Source organism: Liolophura sinensis, chromosome 1, assembly GCF_032854445.1.
Source record: "Liolophura sinensis isolate JHLJ2023 chromosome 1, CUHK_Ljap_v2, whole genome shotgun sequence".
Taxonomy (NCBI): Eukaryota; Metazoa; Mollusca; class Polyplacophora; order Chitonida; family Chitonidae; genus Liolophura; species Liolophura sinensis.
Window position 1 is genome coordinate 79,792,682 of NC_088295.1, and position 22,851 is coordinate 79,815,532.

The 22,851-nt window shown below is 38.6% G+C and overlaps 2 protein-coding genes across 2 annotated transcripts; one reads left to right on the top strand and one right to left on the bottom strand.

The window, feature by feature from the left end:
• Positions 1-4,971: 4,971 nt before the first annotated feature.
• Positions 4,972-10,213, bottom strand: LOC135479940 (charged multivesicular body protein 5-like). Its single transcript, XM_064759813.1, has 7 exons — positions 10,056-10,213; positions 8,973-9,077; positions 8,290-8,336; positions 7,905-7,998; positions 7,500-7,571; positions 6,871-7,089; positions 4,972-6,218 (listed from the first exon to the last, which is right to left on the bottom strand). Exons 1-7 carry the CDS (start codon positions 10,122-10,124, stop codon positions 6,162-6,164), a joined length of 663 nt encoding a protein of 220 aa, XP_064615883.1. The 5' UTR covers positions 10,125-10,213; the 3' UTR covers positions 4,972-6,161.
• A 291-nt stretch (positions 10,214-10,504) lies between these two features.
• On the top strand, positions 10,505-16,839 carry LOC135479146 (peroxisomal trans-2-enoyl-CoA reductase-like). Its single transcript, XM_064758907.1, has 8 exons — positions 10,505-10,640; positions 11,948-12,081; positions 12,293-12,458; positions 12,742-12,823; positions 13,786-13,882; positions 14,353-14,460; positions 14,804-14,915; positions 15,784-16,839. Exons 1-8 carry the CDS (start codon positions 10,505-10,507, stop codon positions 15,849-15,851), a joined length of 903 nt encoding a protein of 300 aa, XP_064614977.1. The 3' UTR covers positions 15,852-16,839.
• The last annotated feature ends 6,012 nt before the right edge of the window (positions 16,840-22,851 follow it).

Sequence of the window (22,851 nt, forward strand, 5' to 3'; positions counted from 1 at the left end):
ATCTCAATATGTATTATGTATACTTGGAGTTTAACGTCGTACTTAACCATTTTTCCAGTCATATGACTTCGAAGAGTCATTAGGTTTTGTGTTCATATACTGTGTCTTCTTGTGGCATGCCGAAGACGCCGGACATGACACCCGACCCGGCAACATTATGCTGCCACCGGGCCAACCACTCGTGTTTCCTTGCTCTAACCTCTCACTGCTGAGTGCCAAGCTAGGCAGCAGCAAGTAGCATTTTTAAAGTCTTTCGTATCACCCGACCTGGGTTTGATCTCGGAGTCTCCCGATCTCGTATAATCTGAATAAAACTTATCTAAGCGATTCCTGGGTACAGTTCCGTCCAGTCTTGGAGCCTTCTAGTGTTCATGCTGAACATCTAGTATTCAGGTTTAACATCTAGTATTCAGGCTTAACATTTCAGTAGCGTTCGGTAACATCTGACGTTAACAGATATTCACGTGATACGTTGCCTTGGCAGCTGCAAAATTACGTACCCTTTGTGGATCGGGACCGAGGTGTTGCGACTTAACGTGATTTAAAATAATCGTGTGTTAAGTCTGCAAGCCAGTCGCGGCCAAACTTCGATCGTTCTCTGACATATCTGCAGTCGTGTATTAAGTGTGCTAACCAGTCATGGACAGGCCGCATTCTCTGTCCTCACTCGTGTATTAAGTGTGCTAACCAATCATGGACAGGCTGCATTCTCTGTCCTCACTCGTGTATTAAGTGTGCTAACCAATCATGGACAGGCTGCATTCTCTGTCCTCACTCGTGTATTAAGTGTGCTAACCAATCATGGACAGGCTGCATTCTCTGTCCTCACTCGTGTATTAAGTGTGCTAACCAATCATGGACAGGCTGCATTCTCTGTCTGCACTCGTGTATTAAGTGTGCTAACCAATCATTTACAGGCTGCATTCTCTGTCCTCACTCATGTCTTAAGGGGGCCACTCAATCATGGACAGGCTGCATTCTCTGTCTGCACTCGTGTATTAAGTGTGTTAACCAGTCATGGACAGGCTGCATTCTCTGTCCTCACTCGTGTCTAAAGAGTGCTAACCAGTCCTGTCCAGTCTTCACTCTCCGTCTGCACTCGTGTTTTAAGTGTGCTAATCATTCACGGACAGGCTGCATTCTCTGTCTGCAGTCGTGAATTAAGTGTGTTAACCAATCATGGACAGGCTGCATTCTCTGTCTGCACTCGTGTATTAAGTGTGTTAACCAATCATGGACAGGCTGCATTCTCTGTCTGCACTCGTGTAGTAAGTGTGTTAACCAATCCTGTCCAGTCTTCACTCTTTGTCTGCACTCGTGTATTAAATGTGTTGATCAATCACGCCCAGTCTCCATCCCCTGCATGCACTCATGTATTAAGTGTAGTAAGCAAAGACACCAAAATTTCATTCTCTGACAGTACTCAGGTATTCAGTATGTTAACAACTGTATCCTCTGTCTGCACTGGCCAACAGGGAAGCACTATTCCCTGTACGCGCTTTCGTTTTGTGTATGTTCACAAACACAGCCCTACTGTTCTAAATCTGATTTACGGACATTTAGTTTCTTTTTCTAACGTCTTTTTCCGAAGACCAAAAGTCTACCTATTCCTATTTGTGATAGTGAATAAATAATAATCCAGCCCATACGATGTTTTCTAAAATTGGACGTTTGTTGCACTGTGTAAGCAAGAAAATATCTTGTGTTCACATTTATCATAAGCTTAATGCTTTTCACATTTTGCGCCGCCACTTGCCAATAATCGCGTCAGCATGAGTGTGATAGTATATTTTATTTATATTTATTTGATCCTTTTTTAACGCGATACTACCACAGTTTTTATTTAACATGCAATGGATGTCGGTATTATGGGTTGGGGAAATCAGAGTTATTGATGGACATTTCCATGAGTGACGTACAGATATGCACACCAGATCGAACATGGAAGACAGGTGATATTTAACGACAGTCAGACTGCGAAAACGGCCAAACGACCCTCATTGACTGTATATTGTCCCCAAGTCATCACAAATGGCGAGAGGGGAAGATCTACAAATCCAGTGCCCAAGGTCGCATTTGAACCTGCACCTCGTGTTTCCTAAGGATTGATAGGTTAGCACTTTCACACGGGGAGACAGGTGGTCTGTAGCGACGGTAAGACTGCGGAAACGGACAGCATAATACGTTGCTTGTCACATGCGTGGCTTGAATACGTGTAGGAACTGCAAGGGCTTATTCCGTGTCCCACATACACAAATATCCAATAGCTGTTATACTTGCATGGTTACGTATGTCTTTACGTCCTACACTTCAGTTCTAAACCGGCATGGGCGGAGAGAAAAAATCCCAGGAAATTAACGATTGGTCTTTTATCTATTGTGGACGGTGTCGAGTCATTAACAGCCAGCTTCTGTTCCGATCATGCGAGGTTATCTAATAACAGCAGTTCCGTGCCTGTGTTGACATGTTAAACAATACCGACATTAATCAGTAAAGGTCTCAATTCAACCGGAATTAAGCCATAGAACTCATGGCCTAAACTTGCCACATGGCCCATTTGGGCTGTAGCTTATTTGAAAGCCAAACAGAAGACCGTATGAAAATAATTTCATTTCAAGAGATACCTATCGACCATTTGACAGCAAAAATGGCCTCACAGGTCTTAAGCCTGAAATAAACTGCGGCCTTTGGATTTTTCTACAGCTCAATTGTCGTGGAAAGTTTATCGGTGACGGGCAGGTCGGGCTGCGGGTGGCGTGTTGGATTCAGTGGCCTGGAAGAGCGCCGCCTGGGAACGGGCGATATTGCTTTCTGCCCTTGTCACACACCTTAGCATCTTCTGTAACACAGACCAGCTGGAAAATTGAATCTTTGCTGGTTACAGCTTTGTCAGAGAGGCCAATTTAACATCAATACGGGAACCTAATTGATTAACCCCGTTGACTTCACATCCAATCAGATTGAATTTATATTTCCAGCGACAAATTTCAGCAGCCCCACTAACTTCATTCCCTCATTCTTGTCATGTGATTTTACACCAAGTTATAAGCAATTGGTACTCACTTTTAAGATATTGTTCTAATATTAATTAAACTACCTAATTATAATGAATGCACCAGAGCGATATATTTGATATGACTGTATGGTTTGGCCTCATACTTGACTAAATGACTGACGAAAGTTGAAAGTCACATACGGAATGTCGCCAATTAGGGTTATGGGGTATACGGGAGTAAATAAGTATTGCATGAATCAATTATTAAAAATTCCATTGGATCGACGAGGTTAAGGGGGACGTCACACCCCTTTATTTGACTTTATAATTTCAATAAGGTTGAAAGGCTGAAAAATATACTCCAAGCCTGTAATAGGCACACGGTTTTATTCTTAAAATCTTAAGGCATTCTTTCTCTCTCTCCATATATATATATATATATATATATATATATATATATATATATATATATATACCTCCATAAACCTCAGATACACAAGCTTCAGCCAATGTAAAATAGTTAGTTGAACAATCTCATCAACACAGTAGTGAATCAAGAAATTTCAAGGATATTGGAAAACAAATTTCTCCAAGAGAATGTGAGCATACCACAAAAGCATACTGTCTATAAGCTGAGGTTGGTTCTGTACTATGTCTGCAGGTCAGTACGGGTGCCAAGCTGGTTCCCAATTTCTAGGCTTTTCCAGGCCCAATCACAAAAACCCTGATTTCCCAGGCTTTGTCAGGTCCAACCACAAAAACCCGATTTCCCAGGCTTTTCAAGGTTACTTCCGATATTCAGGCCTATCAAATTTTTCAAGCCCCTGTATCACCGGTATTAACCACTCTATTACGCCCGTTCCAGGGCCCGGTTTCACGAAGCACGCTTAACATTACGTTCACTTAACAACCACGGCACCCACAGCTATAGGCATTACATCGTCATGGTAGGTTGCGATCTCGTAACGTTAAGGGAACTTCGTGAAACTTGGGCCCAGCTGCTATGTGAATTCGTCCATCCAACGTGAGAACAGCTTTCCTCACTAGTTTCTTGTAAGTTTCTATGTCCACACTGCCCTTGTTCCTTGGTCAAGTACTACTGCATAAATGCAGATTGATTTTGAAGTTAGGCCATTGGTTTCACGCTGTACACAAGAAAATTTCATTTATACGAGGGCGGCAAGCATTGTGATGGAAGGAAACCAGGCAGAGCCCAGGGGATCCCCCGACCGTCCGCAGGTTGCTGAAAGACGTTCCCACGTATGGGCTTTCCTTATAAATGCAGTAGATGCAGTGTTCATTTTATTTGTAAGATAAGGACAGCAAACGTCAGTTATTAAATCAACTAAACATCCACTAAACCAGCTCCCAGGCTCACGTGTCACATCGTATCACACTTTCAGTCTCATGGCAAATGAAAAAAAAAAAAAGACACAAAAAGATGGCCAGAAAGACTTCTTCCATCCTAAACGCTATCAAAAAGGGCTCCGTGAAGACACATGTATAAATAAGAGCAGCGGATTTATTTCAAGTATATTGTTACCACCATCTCGGTTATGTGGCATAAAGCCACAATCATTCATAATCATGGACATCAAAATGGCTGCTTACTCTGCTGGTGGTACACTAACAAGCTAGATGAACGTTTTCACAGCCTTATTATCAATCAATCAGCAGAAAGATAATCACTGTGGTACATTTATCCTATTTTATTCTAAACCATGCGATGCTGGGAAATTTACCAGTGAGGTAATACATTTTAATTGCAAGTAGTACTGGAATTTACAACATTCATCAAAGTATGAATTATCTGATACACATAGAAACCTATAAAGTCATTGTAGGTTGCTACAAACTGATGCCACAAATTGCATAGAACTTAACCACTCAACTATAAGTCAGTTACAAACTGATAGGGTTATAAGCAACTGGGCCTAGTTTCACAAAGATGTCATACATGAACAATAATAATAGGACAACGGTACCGTAAATACCATAAAAAATTGTCATACATAGCTTCGTTTATTTATTTATTTATTTCATTGGTGTTTTACGCCGTACTCAAGAATATTTCACTTATACGACGGCAGCCAGCATTATGGTGGGTGGAAAACTGGGCAGAGCCCGGGAAAACCCACGACCATCCGCAGGTTGCTGGCTGACCTTCCCACATACAGCCGGAGAGGAAGTCAGCATGAACTTGACTTGAACTCACAGCGACCTCATTGGTGAGAGACTCCTGGGCCATTACGCTGCGCTAGCGCGCTAACCAACTAAGCCACGGAAGCCCCATACATGGCTTCATGAAACTGGGCCCAGGTCACATAAACCATGGTAAAAACTTTGCTAACATAATACATGTCAGAATGTATACATATATCAGGTCGCAGGTTAGGAGTCAAAAATGTCCTGGGGAGAAAGAAAACAAAGAATGAGGAAAGGGAGTGATGCTCAACATATCTGGTGGGAAAAAAAAACTTCATTAACATGCAGCTGTGTACTTATGTTACTCATCTTAGAGAGCCATTAAGGGAAACAATATGAAAAAAGAAAGCAGCAAAGTATGAATCAATCAGGTATACAGTTGTACATGTACTGAAATACATGCTGAATTCCAAAGCTCTGGCTCAAGTAGGCAAATTTTGTAATATGCTGATTAGGGTGTGTCACTAATGTACCCAATGTCATACTAACCTGTAAGTCAACTTTTTATATTATACTGAATTTCAGTAATTCCTTTCACATGATCCCTATCAAGCTTAATTTAAAAATTTACTTTTTTCCCCTTTCTTACCTGTATACAAAGTTTAAAAACACATTTGATGCCAAAGCAGTAGAAAAAAATTACGCCTTCTGACAACTTAGTTTCTGAGGAAATACTAGTGTTGGACTTCATGTTGTCTAAAATTTAAAAAAACAAAACAAAAAAGACAAAGAGTGGCCCATTCCACTGAGTATACAAGACTGTGTCAAATATACTCATATACACTAACCTTTGGTACAGACACTGAGATACACATAAATAATAAAAAAAAAGAACACCAAATGCAGAGCAATACCATTTACATCAGTGTCACAATGATCGCAGTAAATGACGTACAAAAGATGATATCAAGTCACATTTATAATAAACTATGTACACACTGAACAGAACGGAGAAAAGTCTTCATTTGGCCGTCTCTGGAATCTGTGGTAAGCCAAACTCGTCCACCTTGACACCATCCTATAAACAGAATCGACTCAAAGTCAGGCACTATTCAGAGAGAACTGTAGTCTTCTGATGTCCAACCAGCCTACTATTACAGGGACGCCGAAAAAATAGCAGAGCGAAGGGGAGACAACTTCTATCAGAAATGACGACACATAAGTTGTGTCCCTTGACGGTTCAAAATAAATAGAAAGACTTCATGCGATTTTCAACAGCTGAACTCGCACAGATGTTACAAGGAGGCAAGATATACGATTATTAGCACAGGGCAGATGAGGGTTCACACAGAACTAAACTTTGAACTTCAGCGTTCATGTAAGCTAGATCAGGGATAGAATGAAGTGACCTTTGATATGAATGGTTCTTTATACTTTCTTTTTTATTTCCTTTTTTAATTTCTGTCATTGTCATCTATCTGTAATGTAATGCCAATAGTATTACACAAGAGAGGAACAAAAATTATTTCAACCAGAGAAATCTGACTTCATCTTAATCTCCCAGATATATGCATGAAGCTATGATAAGATAATGACTATCATGACTATGACTATGGTGATTTTTGAAATTGCATATTACAATTTAAATGTAAGTGGTAATAAGGTCAAACTTGGCTTGTACACTGTGACCAACAGGTTTGTATTCCCATTAAGGTAAAACCTGGACTCACCCTCATGGATTCTGCGCCTGGTTCACTAGTTGGTGCACTAGGTGCTCCTATCGCATCATCTAAGTACGAAGAATCCTCGAAGCCAATCTCATCACCGAGCGCATCAAGCTCCGCCTCTAGTTCGTCATCGTCCATCTCCGGCATTCCATAACTCCTCCCTAATGTCTCCTGGACCTCATTGGCCTGGTCCATCAGATCCTCCATATCATCCTGGATGTTCTGTTACAACATAAGGGAGAGAACTCATACCTGCAGTGATTACCGATCTTTTATAAAAAAAAAAAATACTTGCACTTTAATCTGCCATTGTGTACAGAACCACATTTCCCACCCATGACACAAAATGTTTCCCAAGGACTTATTGGCCTATGTTTTTCAGTAGTATCAAGGACCTTTCAGTTTCAGTAAGGAACTTTCACATGGAGATAAATGGAGAACAGGTAGCTTATTTATTGTTTCATTTCAAACAAGGTATTATATAACACTTGACATATTTCTCAAAACCTCTTCACCATGACATGATTACCAAATATTATTCAATACGTTAAGCTGTTGTGGCATGCATCTGCGGAAACCTTACTTGGTTTATTTCTGAACATATATTAACACACTGGTTAGGAAAAACGTACCTCTATCTGATCAATATTGACATGTTTGTAAGCTTTTTTAAATTCCTTTACACCAACTTTCATGGCATCAACCTGAAAATACAAATATTTTCATATAAGACTAAAATATATTGGCCAAAGTTGCTGATAAACTTAGCATTAGATTTTACACAGCACACATTTAGTCACATTAATTATATCCTTTTCTGAAGTGGTCTGGTGCGACATCCACAACAATTTTTTTAGCTGAAACAACATAAACCTTAAACACTGTAAACCAGTGTGAGCAAAAAGCAAACAAAACAGAAATTTGAAAATTCGGATTTGAACCCATCAACATAATCTTATAAACTAAGACAACTTTAAATTTACAACTGAAAAACATTCATGTAAAAGCTATTAGGAGAGGAATAATGATGTACTTACTGTGGTTTTCGTATCTTTTAGAGTTTGTATTCCATAATTTGTCTGTTCAAGGTTAAATGACTGCTGCATAAGTTGATCTCTCTGGTTCTCATACCTGACAACAACAACATGTCAAAATCATCAGGAATTTACAAATAATGCAGATTTACAAAACCAAAGATAAAACTATACCTCTGTAAATATTACCAACGATAAAATACATCAAAGATATTTACCATAAAAAACAATAAAGTGCAATCCCTTAACTGACTACTGAGCATGCGAGAAGGTAACATATTATATGAACAAGACAATCACATTATAAAGCGACTAAGTGTTGAATTAAACACATGTTATGTCAAATAAGAGGAAACACAAAGAGAAAACGTAAAACAATCTAACTTACATTCGTTTTTGCTTTAAAACTCTCATAGCCTTCTGTTTCACCATATTCTAAAACAAAGAAGACAGACTGTGACACATTAACTGAACCAAAACATTGATGTTTGACATCTTTACTTTACCACTGAGTAGTACATTACACAATCATTTATAAGGGGTATTATCTGAAAATACCATTACCAGGCAAATCCATAAAACACATTCTGTATTCAAAACTGACTTTATTCCTGAAGGTGCAGAATTCAATAGATGAGCAAAGGATAGATTATTTTTTCCATAAATCTATGCAAGAGATCTGTATCTGTTTTGTCTATTTGTTCAACAGTGCTTCACCAATGTGACTATGGACAGGTATATGGATTGAGGAATCTTGGCAAGTTGTCATGATCAGTCGGAAACCATCACACTGACCATGACAACCACACCATTAGTGAAGCAAAAGTCTTATATGTTTATTTATTTACTTGATTGGAGTCCTACACCATACTCAAGAACACTTCACCTATATGACGACAGCCAGCATGGTGGCTTGAGGAAACCAGACAGAGCCCACTGGTTGCTGGCATCTTTTGTCTGTGAAGATCACAGAAACATAGGAATCTAATATTACAAGGATTTACACTAATCCTTATTCTTTGGGAAAATGAACAAGTAAATGTAAAAACTTGAAATACATCTTTCAGATACCTTTGAGGGCCCATCTCTCATTTTTTTCATCTGATCTTTATACTTTGCTAACTCCTGATCCAGCCGAGAAATCTTCTTGTCAATGGACTCACCTCTGCTGTCAATCTGAATAGAAGAAAACACCACAAGAAAATTTTAAAACATGTGAAATATAATTTTATGTACAGTACATTTATTTTAACATAGATTTTTTGCATAAATGCATAATTTACATGTCATATGGGAGACGGTAAGGTTTCTAAGACTGCAAGTTCTTTAATTGAAGTATTAAACAGATCATACTGGCCATGTCAACTGAAAATGAACTCTTACAGCCATTTTTTTTTCATCCCAAATAAATGGTGTGTTTCATCATAAATTCCTTATAAATGTAGTGGCTTATTCACAGCAATCTTGTATGACTCAGCTTTGTTAATGTATGTTCATCAAAATCACAAGCAAATCAGTGAATACCGGTAATTAAAGAGGAGCTTTTATCATCCTGACAGAATACAGTGATGAAGGCAAATTGAACTGACAGTTGTACATTTACTGATTAAAACACAAAGGAAGCCACAAAAATCATGTAGAGTGAAACCAATCAAAGTAACTAAAAGTGCTTTATGAAAACAACATTTCACTTTGTCAAGCCGGCTCCAGTGGCTTTCATCGATGAGAAATCAAGTCGGAACTGTCGTCTGACAGTCCATTCCCTGTTACAGAATTTGTCCGACTAAACAAAAAAAAAAACCTACAAATCAAATGTGTGGGTTTAAGCCTCGATGCAACAGTGGAGCCATCCCCATTATTTAAAACTATTTGCCATTACACTGTACATTAACATGTGTTTGTTTCTTGAATTTGACTGAAGCAATATTTTCGTCCTGTGACAGAAATGAGTGATAAAATGATACATCACAATGAAAATGATGACTTTTTTTCAACCTCAAATGCGTTCAAGGCCTTTAGATGGAATATGAGAAACATATACGCTACAATCACATCATCTGGGTAAAACATAAAAACAACAACAACAACAGTCCACATTAGTTAGGGCCTACATTAGTATCATAGCGTAATAACCACAAAGTTAACTGTTCTTACATTCGAAATACAGTCCGTCAGGTTCGGCGGTGGCTCTTTGGGCTTTCCTCTGCCAAAGAATCTGTTCATCTTGGAAGAATTTAGGCACAAATGTCAAACGTAACGCCAACACAACAAGGAAATCCTTTTTGCTGTAGAATGTGAAGACGTCATGGGTTTGTGACGGAAACTTGCTAAAGGGAGATAACTCCGGAACACGCTCATAGAGGCTCACAAGGCGTTCTTACATGTAGCATAAGTTTTTGTATTTAAGGAGCAAGATTGCTTCAGAAGAGCAGATAATAAAGTATGGAAAGTATAAGAAATTACATATACCAATATTAATTTTATGGCCACAAGTTGAGCGAGGTATTGTTTTTCTTTATTTAATACCGACATACGCGTTGTGAGGGTCTTATTTTGGATCCTCTTATTTGTCATGTGATCGCAATATTTCCCAATCGTCCAAAATGGCGGGGGCAGTGCCCAAGTCGCGAAGGGTGTCTAGTATATTCCGTCCAGGACTGTTTAAGGATAAAGTTGCTATTGTGACGGGAGGGGGAACAGGAATCGGAAAAGCTATAACACAGGAACTTCTTCATTTAGGTGAATTCGTGCTCCCCTTTGTATGATGACGATCATGCACGTGACGATGATCTCAGTCCGTGTCATTAAGAATAACTGTGCATCATGACTTTATGCATGCGCTTATCCTTTACACACCTAAACATAGCCAGCTTGCTATGACGAATTGAAATGAGAAAAAATGTAAGTACAGCAGTCAGTTTAAAAAAAATACAAAGCCACAACCGCTAGGCCGGACGATTAATCTAGATACAAGTAGCATGCCTAAATGATTTTTAAAATTCATAGAAACCACAAGAAACTACACATTTTTGAAAAGCTCGATGTATGTGTATTTAAAAAATACATTGCTCATAACTGGCACACGACCACCTAGAATGCAGACCCCCCCCCCCCCCCCCCGCACCCCCCCCCCCCCACCACCACCACACACACACACAATTTAATTTTCTGCAAACTGCGAAAAATGGCCTCAATTTTTTGGTGGGCAAAACAAGGCCTAAAATATCCCATTAATGTTTCTCAGGGAAGTATATAGACACAAGTTTATAATGCTAAAAGAACAATTACATGATTTAAGAATTAATTATAAATTTAGGGGTACATGCTAGTTGCAAAATATACCTATATATTTATATAAATATAAAAAATGCAGAATTTCAGCTATTTGGGTAGTGGTACCCCATTTTGATTTTCCAGAAGCCGGTTCCACCAAAATTTTTCTGCTTTAGTTAATATGTAACAAATTAATTGCTAATTGGAAGCTTTCATTTTTAATTAAAAATTAAGTCACACATTCTTTTGTGGAATCCACCCCGTGATTGGGTGCTTTTGGGATGTAATAATACAGGAAAACATGGTGCACAAAAGATCCTACAACCGGGCATCTTTGGGTCAGCTTTCAGCCATTTAACAAAACAAACTGGTGGCTCCCCCAGAAGAGCTTTGGAAACCCTACTAGAAGTATTTTAAATTCTAACAAAAGTATTCAAACCACCACATGCATGCATCGGTGTGTATCTGTGACCGAGATACTATTAAAAACATTCCAGAAAGGTATTAACATTTATGCATGTAAAGTGTAAAGTACTGTTTGTATTAATTACTATGTCTTACTACATCTTAAACAGCTCCAAAGTTCTGATGAGAAAATGTTATATTGTTTGAAAATGACATTAGGGTCTGAATATCGAATAAGCGAAAGTGTTGTTGTCAATACACAATATTTGTGTTGTTTTTTATGCAGTAGAGGTGAATTTCCTTATATGCCTACTACATAAGCTTCTTGATCTAAGCCTTTCTCTCTTGTTCTGGTGGACCTGACCCAGGCTGCAAAGTGATGATAGCATCACGCAATTTAGAGAGACTGGAACAAGCGGCTGAGGAGATGCGCTCAGGCATTCCCCAGGATTCCCCAGCACAAATCGAACATGTGGAGTGCAACATCCGTAAAGAGCAGCAGGTATGACTGTCAATATATATGACTTTATTTATACTACCATGCTTAGCCTAATATCATGTCACAGTGCAATTAAATGAATCTTTCTGTAATGAAGCCCATTTAATGTCTGTAATCTGCATATGTCAACATTGACAATATTTTTTTCTACATCTATGTTTCAAAGCAACTGCTTCATAATCACCCACTGCATATTTCGCCAATTTGAAAACAGGTAAAGACTTTAATCTCAAGTACGTTGGCTAAGTTTGGAAAACTGGATTATTTGGTGAACAATGGAGGTGGTCAGTTTCCAGGCCCAGCAGCCAGCTTCAGTCTTAAGGGATGGAATGCTGTTATAGAAACCAACCTTACCGGCACATTTTTGTGCTGCAGGGAAGGCAAGTACAAAGCCGAGCACTCTTTCTTGGGTTATTAATTAACAGCGTATGGATTACTGGTAAACACGCATATATAAAGTGATATTATCAATATCTTTTTGGAAAACTAATGGAAATGGACACATGTAATGAATAGTTACAGATTTTGTACAAAATAATGTTCAACCTTGTGAAATTGGTGTTGGTGAAATTAGGCAAAACGTATTCCTAACAGTCTTCAGAAGGGTAAACATACTGTAATACAGCCTACCTTGTAAATTGTTGTCAATGTTTTTCATCTTAGCATATAACCAATGGATGGCAGACCATGGAGGCGTAATCCTAAATATTATAGCTGATATGTGGAAGGGTTTCCCCAGTATGAGGTAAGCGAACAATGCCGTCATTAAAAATATGTTTGTTTAGCGTAATCTGCTTACCTAAAAGGGCTCAGTGAAATGGTTTACTGAGACTTTTTTCAGAAACTGCCTGGTAGCATTTAGTAGATCTTGTGTGTTGTGTGACAATTTTAATCAACATCACATGCTATTATGGCAAAAAAAAAGCGTGTCAAGGTTATTGCATCAAACGTCCTCACTCTAGATTTCTTAAGTTTTACAATGAGTATAATTGTCTGGTAAGTAACTACGAACAGGGCGAACAGAATTTCTGCCACTCAGCTTCATGATGTGTAACCATTCCAGGTTGGGGGCTGTATAATCATCGTATTGAATATGATAGCTACGTTGGGTATATGAACTGTTGCTATCTAAGCACAACTGAGATACATATTTTATTGTCGACAACACTTATGATGGGATGATGCACGATTTCAATACTGATTTCACTCGTTGGCCTAAAACATTCTTGCGCCTTTCAACATCATTGGAAACTGTTGACTGCTTCTCTTTGCATGATTCCGACCTAATTCAGTACTTTATGTACTTTCTTAGTTCTTTGGTGGTTTGTGTTAAACGTCGTTTGGGAATTGGCTTGCGATTATTGACCTGGAAGGTTCATATTAGTTGAAGGTGTCTGTTTCAACACATAGATTAAAATGCAAAATTTTATTAAGTAAAAGGGGAAAAGGAAACCAGCATATTGTTTGTTTAACGTTGCCTTTGCGACTGTGCTCTGAAGGAAAACTTGTATCATATTACTTATACAGTACAAGAGAACAGTGGTCGTTTCTGCTTGGAGAAGGACAGCCATCCCGCAAGATGAGGTACCTCAGTGGTCTCGCATTAGCCACTAAAGCGATGTCTCTTGACAAAAGAGCCGTGACAATCACTGATTCATCCAAAATATCCCCTGATAATCGCTCAAATATATACTGATTTTTTTCTAGTCACACAGGAGCAGCGCGAGCCGGGGTGGATAATCTCACGAAGTCCTTAGCACTGGAATGGGCGGCAAATGGCGTCCGAGTGAACTCTGTTGCCCCAGTAAGATGTTACACAATGTTTAAGGAAGTTTTATGACATTATTTATTTTGGAGTTTTGTGGCTTGACTCCGAACTTATGGATAAGATAACATTCTGGTTGATAGTAGGAAGCTGCAAGATAGAACTCAGAAAGAACCACTCCCCTTTGAGCAGCAAAAGGAAATGAAACGGATTCAATCACTGAATGAAGTGTTTAATTACCTGCCAGAAACTGTTTCGTCTTTTTATATCCATGACCTTTTGAGGGATGTGACAACTATTGCGATTTTGAACTTGACAGTGTTCCTCCAGTGACCAGCAGCTGCCTTGTTGTCTTGTCCAAAATACTTGTGTATGAATCGACAAAAAATACCACAACAGCTAACTTTTTGGGCTTGAATGTCCTGTCGCTACGATTGCCGGTTCCGATTCACCCCCTCGTTAGTTGACACGGTTCATATAATAGTGTCCTGTACTTCAACCCTTTTCAGGGTAGCTCTATTTATTCTGAGACAGCTGCAGCCAACTATGGAGATATGAAGATATTCGAGGGGGCAATTCCATACATACCAGCAAAGCGGCTGGGGAAAACCGAAGAGGTGAGGATGTCAGATTTAAATTTGTACATGTATGCATTTGTCAGATGTTTGTCTTTTTGCTAGATCGTATACCAGGTAAAGTCTGTCAGCAAGCTGCAGATGGCTGTTTGATTTACCCCGGTTTCTGCCCCGTTTCCTGACACCATAATTCGATTTTTTCGAAGTATCGCTAGGTGCCATTACCGTGACAAGGTATCTGTTTTGGACTTCTCCTTACTCATCGGTATCTGTTATCTTCTGGGTGTTTTTTGTGAGTAGGCATGTGTGTATTAAGAAGTACCATTATTCTACATGTTTAAGTGCTTTAATCCATGATTATGCGCTCCTGTCCTGTCTGTCACAGGTGTCTGCTGCTGTCTGTTTCCTGCTCTCCCCAGCTGCAGCGTACATATCAGGGGAAACTCTGAAGGTCGATGGTGCAGCCAGTCTGTACAGAAGTCTGCTCAACATACCGGGTATGTACAATCCCCTAACATGTATGTGTCTGGCCACCTTCCATACAAATAGCAAACAGCAGTAGATAAGTTCAGTACTTATAGACAGACCTACAGTTATACAGTTGTTGAGGAAATGGGCTTTGGAATTCAATGGATTGGAGTGATAGTGCGAGGAAACCAAAGGATTTCAAATTTTCTGTGATATTTGCAAATCTAATGCTTTTTCAGCTAAATATACTATTCGAATCCGGTGTCTCTTTTCCAGACCACACACTTCGAAATTCGATTTGCATGTCTGCTACAGAGACGACTCCAAATTGAATTTCTCACCAAACTAAAGGATCCCACAATTAGTGTATTCTCTACAAACCAAATCACTTAAACCCGATGATTCTTCTCCAAACCAAACAATTAAATTAAAAAAAAAACAAATGTATTTTGTCCGTACCAAAGTATTCCGTATCCTTTGCATCTGGCATAAACCAAACATTCATTTTCCATCTCGAACACCTTTATTAACAAACCAGCTCTTTGGTATGTGAAAACCATCAAATCTCATCTGATAGTTGACTTGAGCTTTTGCTGGCTGAGTGGATCAGTGTCTTCAGATATGGCCGTTAATCAGTGAGTTCCCAGATTGCTAGTCTGCTGGTTAAGCCAAGCTATTGTACATCATTTACCAGGCTGCTGAATGCTAGAGAAATATACTTTAGCGCACTCTAAGTTTAACACAAGTCAAAGAAATAAGTAAATCGTCAGACTTCGTATGCTTTGTTCTGTTTTTTTTTTTTTTTTGTTTTTTTGTTCTGTTTGGAATATAGGCTTTAATTTGAAAAATGTCAAGGGACAGTATGTGATACTTACGGAATTTCTCTTTTCCTTGCAGAACACAACAAAATACCAGCATTTTCCTGGGATATTGATGAAACTGATCCGACGAAATCGAAATTGTGACCCCATAGTTAATTGTTTCTCTCGAGTATGTTCGCCAGGTGAATATATTACTGAGGGAACTGTTGTAAGGAAACATTCTGAAGTTACTTGATTAATACCTGGATTATTTTCCACCATTACCTGATAGATATGTCGAAAATTTTCCACTGTTATTTGATTGATTGTTTTTAAAAAAATCTCTACCGTATACTTGATTGATGACTCAAAGATTTCGGACAGTTAATTGATTGCTATCTCAAAAATTTCGAACAGTTAATTGATTGCTATCTTAAAATATTTCTACGGAATATTTATACAGAACTTTATTTGAAAAATGTCTGAAAATATTTTCTAGTTTTATTTGGATGAGCATTTTAAAAATGTTTAATCTGGTAACTGCTTTATGAAATTACGCACAGATAATCTAGAATATTTGAATTAAAATCAATAAAATAACCCAGGTTTCTATTTGAGATGCATCAGTGCTTGTATATCGTAATTTATGTATGTAGCTGTTAATCAGTTATTGACTAGGCATGTAAACAAACAGAATCTTGTTTAAATGCTTGGGCATAGACGGTGTCTGTTCAATCACAGCCTAGAACGGGAAATTTCTGGATTATTGTTTGTGAGACCTTGGTGAAAATGAACGTCGCCGGCGTTCATGAGGCCGTTGGTGTATATAGTCTTGGGCTTCTTGCAGACAACTTGTCTGCCACGAATATGACGCAGAAGTCTGTAAGTTGCACGTGGAAAAGTTACCAGAAAGCTACATGTATGGTTACCTCCGGAACGTCTGATTTCTTTCACCAATAAAAATGCCATCATATATATTTTTTTTAAAAATTCAGTATATGGCAAATACTGTCAAATGAAAAGACAATAAACAAGATTCTAAGCAAGAACCTCTGATGTTTTGGTATATGTTGGACACAAACCACAGAAGAAGTAAGAAAGTATATAAGGTACGAAATTAAGACGCATCCATGCAACGAGAGGAAATAAACAGTTTTCAGTGATGATGGGAAGGCACTAGGAATGTTTAGGCGAATGAGTTCAATCAGTGTCCATGCAAACCACGTATACCACGCTAGCGTAAATGTTGTTCAGAAACGATAATCAAAACATGTATGTTGTTACGACCCAAACTGCCTGTATTATAAAGAGATGGCTTGTTCGAAATACACGACAGTTTAGCCGCACAAAAAAGTAACCAAAACCAGCAGATTTTATATTACAACAATTTATTAGCTTTAACAAGAACAGATAATAAGACTTAATACAAATACTAAAGTACTTAAGTTTAACAAGAAAGGATAGCAGTATCTATTACAAATACTAAAGTACTTACATGTACAACGGTGTCAAGTCCAAACGGACGCATATATTCCACAATGCGGAAAACCATACAGGCATAAATGCAGAAATAAAAGGGAAAATCCACAGTATAACTGAGTGTATGACGAAATATACACAAAATTCCACAGACAGAGACCGTGTACTAATAAGCACTGTGTACACAAGAGCACAAAATCAATATACAAGTTCAGACTGAACAAGTGCTCGGTGGAGATAGGATTTAACAAAGCCAGAGGCTATAAAGACACCAAAATTCAGCACAAAAGGCCTACTAAAGTAATACACAGCGAAAGCATGCAAAACTCTCAAAAATTCTCCGTTCTCTCCCTTTGACCTGCTTTCATAGGTCTTATATAGCCTGGTGGAATTGTCTAGAATAAGAAAAATTCCTGAACACTTGATGTAAAAAAGTAGGCACCGAACTGAGCGTATTCTGGAACACTCCAAGGCAGAGGCAAACAGCAGGCCCCGAACTCAGCATATGAAAATAGTGGCAAGCTAAATTTTGAAGCTGACGGCAGTCGTGCACATAATGTCCGTTGCACTTTGATTGAAGGTGTTCACATATTCTACGACCCTTTGACGTTTCTCAGTTGAGCATTGCCTGAGGGTGAAGGTGTGAATCTGGTGCCAACGCGTTTGTGTAATTTGTGGTCTTAGAGTAGCTTGCATGAAACTCTCTTTGGACAGTCGATCAGATGACTTTGTACATTGTAAATCTTCATGAAAGCAAGGAGGAGGGGAGCCTGTAGAAAAGTTCGTGAAAATGCTAAGAGTTGCATGCAGTTTTATTTACCTTACTTTCTTAGCAATTGTCTCCTTGTGGCCATCATTTCAGAAATAATAAATTGACGGAAAACAATTTTTTTGCAAATTTAATGTATAGTTGGTGGCGGACGTGTTAGAATTGGTATAAAGCTTACAGTGGTGCATGAAAGCCTATCCTGATCTTGGGGCAGTACATCTGCGCTTGGCATTCGTCTGGTAGCATTCAGAGAGCAGCAATAGTGCACAGCCATGATCAAAGGACCTGGTATGGTATGGGGGGAAATTGGCCCCAATGCAAGAAACTGCAGCTCAAGAAGCGAAACTGACTACAGCTGTGATTGACAGCTGCTGACGCGCTCGCAAGGCAATTTCAAATTTTTTTAGTTCTGTTTTACTTTTCTTTTCCTGTTATATGCCAAGGATGCATTAAAGCAATGTATAGGTCATAAAATCGAATAATTGATGGATTGCTCCAGCCACATTGAAATATCTTCTTTTTGTTTTTGCATTAAACACTGTAGAGCGGGGAAAATCACTGCACCACGAATGTAACTTTCTGAAATATTCAGGAGCACACAGTTGTGCGCCAATCAATTAAATACATATACAACAAATATTCAGCCTTACACTTTCGCTACGCATAACATGATAATGATAGCTAGAGGTCCAGATGTGCTCTCAATCAGGATTTATGTGTGATTTCACTTGTTACTCGTGGACTCACTGTAAGTTGCCATTATAAGTCAGTGGGCAGTAACCTGATCAAAGCACATTCACGGCAGACGTGAAAAAGCTCACTTGTGGTAGTAGTGTTTAGGAGACAATTAAATTTAGGGTGTATGTACTGTCAAGTTGAGTAAATTTACGCCCATTCCACATACAATCGTTTCACAGACGTTACCACTTCGGCGGCCTAATCGTTAGATCGTCCGCCTAGAAATCAGGAGATCTGGGATCAAACCCGGGCCGGGTCATACCAAAGACTTTAAAATGGTATTTGTTGCTGCCTCGCTTGGCGTTCAGCACTGGGAGGATGGATAGAACAAGGAATAGGACTAGCCAGTGTCAGTATGATGTGACTGCATGGTTGGGGTGTCATGTATGGTGTCTTCAGCATGGTACTTGACGGCAGCACTTTGACGGCATGTACCCACCGTGTCAACAGAAATCACAGTACTCCTCGTCGTTGTTTGACTGAAAGAAATTGTGAAGTGCTACTTAAAATCCCAAGCATACATACAAACATACATACCTACATAAGTGGAAAACCTTACTATTTAGGACATATGCGACTTAAGATTTATCACAGAAGACTATCAGTGAAATGAAACGCAGAGAACCTGAAAAATGACAACTAATAATCAAAACAGTATACAATGCACGGAGAGAGTGCAGTAGGCTGATAAATATTCCTGTCATTTATAGGTACCCGACACACTGGTAACGAGAGTTGGTTCAAGATCCGCAGTGGTGTCTCGCTGAATATACAGAGTTTCCTCTATACCATGGAAATGCAATGCCAAATACTGTACGTAATTGGCATGGGGTATATTTAACGAAGAAGGCATTACATGTATTTATTTATTTATTTATTTATTTATTAGATTGCTATATCAGATATATGTGATATCGTTCCATTTTATGAGTGGTGGAAGGAGGAGTGCCCGGTGTAAACCACCAATCATTGGAAAGTTACTTGCGCGCCATACTGTGGAAAACAAGTGGTCTTCTACCTATGTTAGACTGCGCAAACGACCATACCAGCGTTAAGATCATCAAGACCTCACAAGGAGTGACGGCGGGGAAATCCACAAATCCCCTGACCTAGGGGACAGCACCCAGAACTACGGGTGGCGAAAACCTGACTGCCCAGGGTAAACCACAACCTTTCGAAAGGTACCTGGAAAACCCGCTAACTTGAAACTGCAGTGCATCAGCGAGAGTTGGATTCGATTGACTCGCGACCATATGGGTCAACGGCCTGTTAGTCGTAGCGGGTTAACCGACCAGGACATGTTTACTTATATCAATATGTAATAGCCCGGTTTCCTGCCACCGTATAATGTGTCAGCCGTCGTCGTATACGTGAAATATTATTGAGTACAACGTAAAATTGCAAATAAATAAATATATAAAAATAATCGGGGTGTACATATAACGTTAATTTCAGTCAGCAAACAGTTCCATGGACAGCGGTGTGAATATTCAAATCCGTAACAAGACAGACAGGCGTGAGAACAAGACAGACAGGTGTGAGAACAAGACAGACAGGCGTGAGATCAAGACAGACGCGTGTGAGAACAAGACAGACACGTGTGAGAACAAGACAGACACGTGTGAGAACAAGAAAGACAGGCGTGAGAAAAAGAAGGATGTAGAGACTTATACAGTCTTACTAAATAGTCTCTGTGTGCGTGTACCTGTAAATGAAGATCAAGCTGTATCGCGGAACAGCAAGCAAACTCAGGCAAGACAATATGTACGATACATTTGCAATACTCAATAAACGGACCCGTAGTTGATATACGTTGCTCTGAACAACCAGACACTGAGATGCTATCTTGTTCACTCATAACTGGTCACCGGCGGCTAGGTGCATTATGAAACCTATCGATTCATGTTGTTTTATGCAAGTTCTCGTTCTTCACTGAAACATAATTTGGCGTACATGTAAATAAAATGTATGCTGTATCAAGCTAAGTGATTGCACCCTAGAAAAAATCTGAAAATATGATTTTACAAGAGAGATCATCTATATGAGAAATACATCAGGTCATACCGCGCAAAAAGATGACCCAAACGAACTTATAAGCTGTGTGTTTGATAAATGTTGAATTTCTTTACCCACAGTGTTCTTATTTCACAAAGGACTTTTCGAACACATGTACCGCGTCTGACAGCACATCAGAGGTGAGTCACTATTTTATTCTATTTTTCCTTGATCAGATTGTTAAAGCCAACGTTTAAGCTGGAAGCGGTGAGTAAATATATTACATATACAGTCAATGCCCTGTGTAACGACCAAGTAAATGTCATATTGGGAGTGGTAAAATAAGTCAACGTTTAAACTGGAACCGTACGTAGATGTTAGTTATACAATCGATTTTTACAACGACAAAGTTGTAAACATTGGCCATAGTGAGTGGTAGGGGTTATGATGAGATATTTGCCATAATTATGTTTATTTTACTCAAGAAACAAGACATGGCTGTTGAAGTCATCACTGTTATAATCCCTGTTGGCGGATGAACGATGGGTACATCATCTACATGTGGCCATTTCTGTACCCCAATGCATTTATCAGTATCTATATGCGGTAACCATGATGTTGTCACGGAATGACTTATATGTGATATAGACAAAGACACAAATAAACATATATATTATTATTATTTTATGATATAATATGATTTAAAGTTCATTTTCTGCTCATGTATGAAACTTTTTTATCCAGTTATTCAAAATTTGCAAGGAATTACTGTTATTGCAGCACTTAGATAGTAGGCCTATGCGGATGTGGATCGAAGTATTTTGACGGAACTAACAGAAATTATAACAAATATTCGAAAAAGAAAATTTATATTTTTATATTCTTAGTATCTATTATTTGCCTCCGGTTGTTAGTAGAAGCATAACTATTATAAAATATGAAACCATACACCAGATGTTACCTTGCAGAATGTTTATAATTGTCATTCTTAAAGAGTACAATTCTACACTTATTGGTACAATTCTTCAACAATACATATATAGTTTTCCGCAGTGTCGATGACCGAGTGCTTACAGCGCCCATCTAATTACTCGAAGATATACAAACGAGTCTGATCACAGGATACCCATCTTTGCGGCATTGTCGTCTTAACAGTCTCGATTCTATCCTACTTGGCCTTATACGTAAGGCGAAGGAATTAACCATTATTGCTTACTCTCATTATTATTACGCCTTACTCTCATCGCGGAGTCTAACGGTTAGAATCTCTTTCTTCATTACAAAATAATGATTTTAGTACAGGTCAAACGATGACTGACGAGGATTTAACATAAAGTATCACATAGCAAATGTTATCCTTTTAGTAATGCCCCATGGGAGAGTCCGTATACTGCATATTTGGTACGGTCCCTTACTTACTCTTCATGAGAAATGCGTTCGTGCGCCATCGTCAATGTAGTATTATACACATGCCGATCCCCTTTTCTACGAGTTCATTTTAAACAACTTTTTGGAGATTTTATGTTAATAAATTTATTCATCATTACCTTCAAATTTTGACATGAAGTTTTCTGAATAATCTTTAAATAACTCTTTTAAGAGCTGGTGCAGGACAACGGAAAGTGAGTGAGTTTTGTAGGTACAAATTATTTCTCGAACAGCGCCTTTATCCGCGTCAGATTAATACAATGTCTAATAGGTATGATTTAAGCATCAAATTATGTTATATATCTATGAGGGGCCAAATTAACATTTAATCGAGAATTATCGATATCGATTTATCGATATCGATAAATAAATTATAGATATCGCTAATTTATTTATTGATATTGATAAATAGCCATATTTATCGATATCAATAAATGAATTATCGATATCGTTAATTTATTTATCGATATATATAAATATGGCAATTTCTCGATACCGATAAATCAGGGACATTAGTCGCATGATAGTAATAGCTCCCTTCTAACATCTCGTGGGATTTTCGCGTAGTCTAAATTAGTTCAAATGGCGGGTGTTTCGGATGTGGACGATGTTTTACGTGTCCTAAACAACACAATAACTCGAGATGAAAGAACACTACAACAAAATATTGGTAATTTGGATAACTTAAACAATAGATTGTCCCGGGATTTGGAAAACTTGACACGAATAAACTCAACGTTGTCAACAGACACTGCG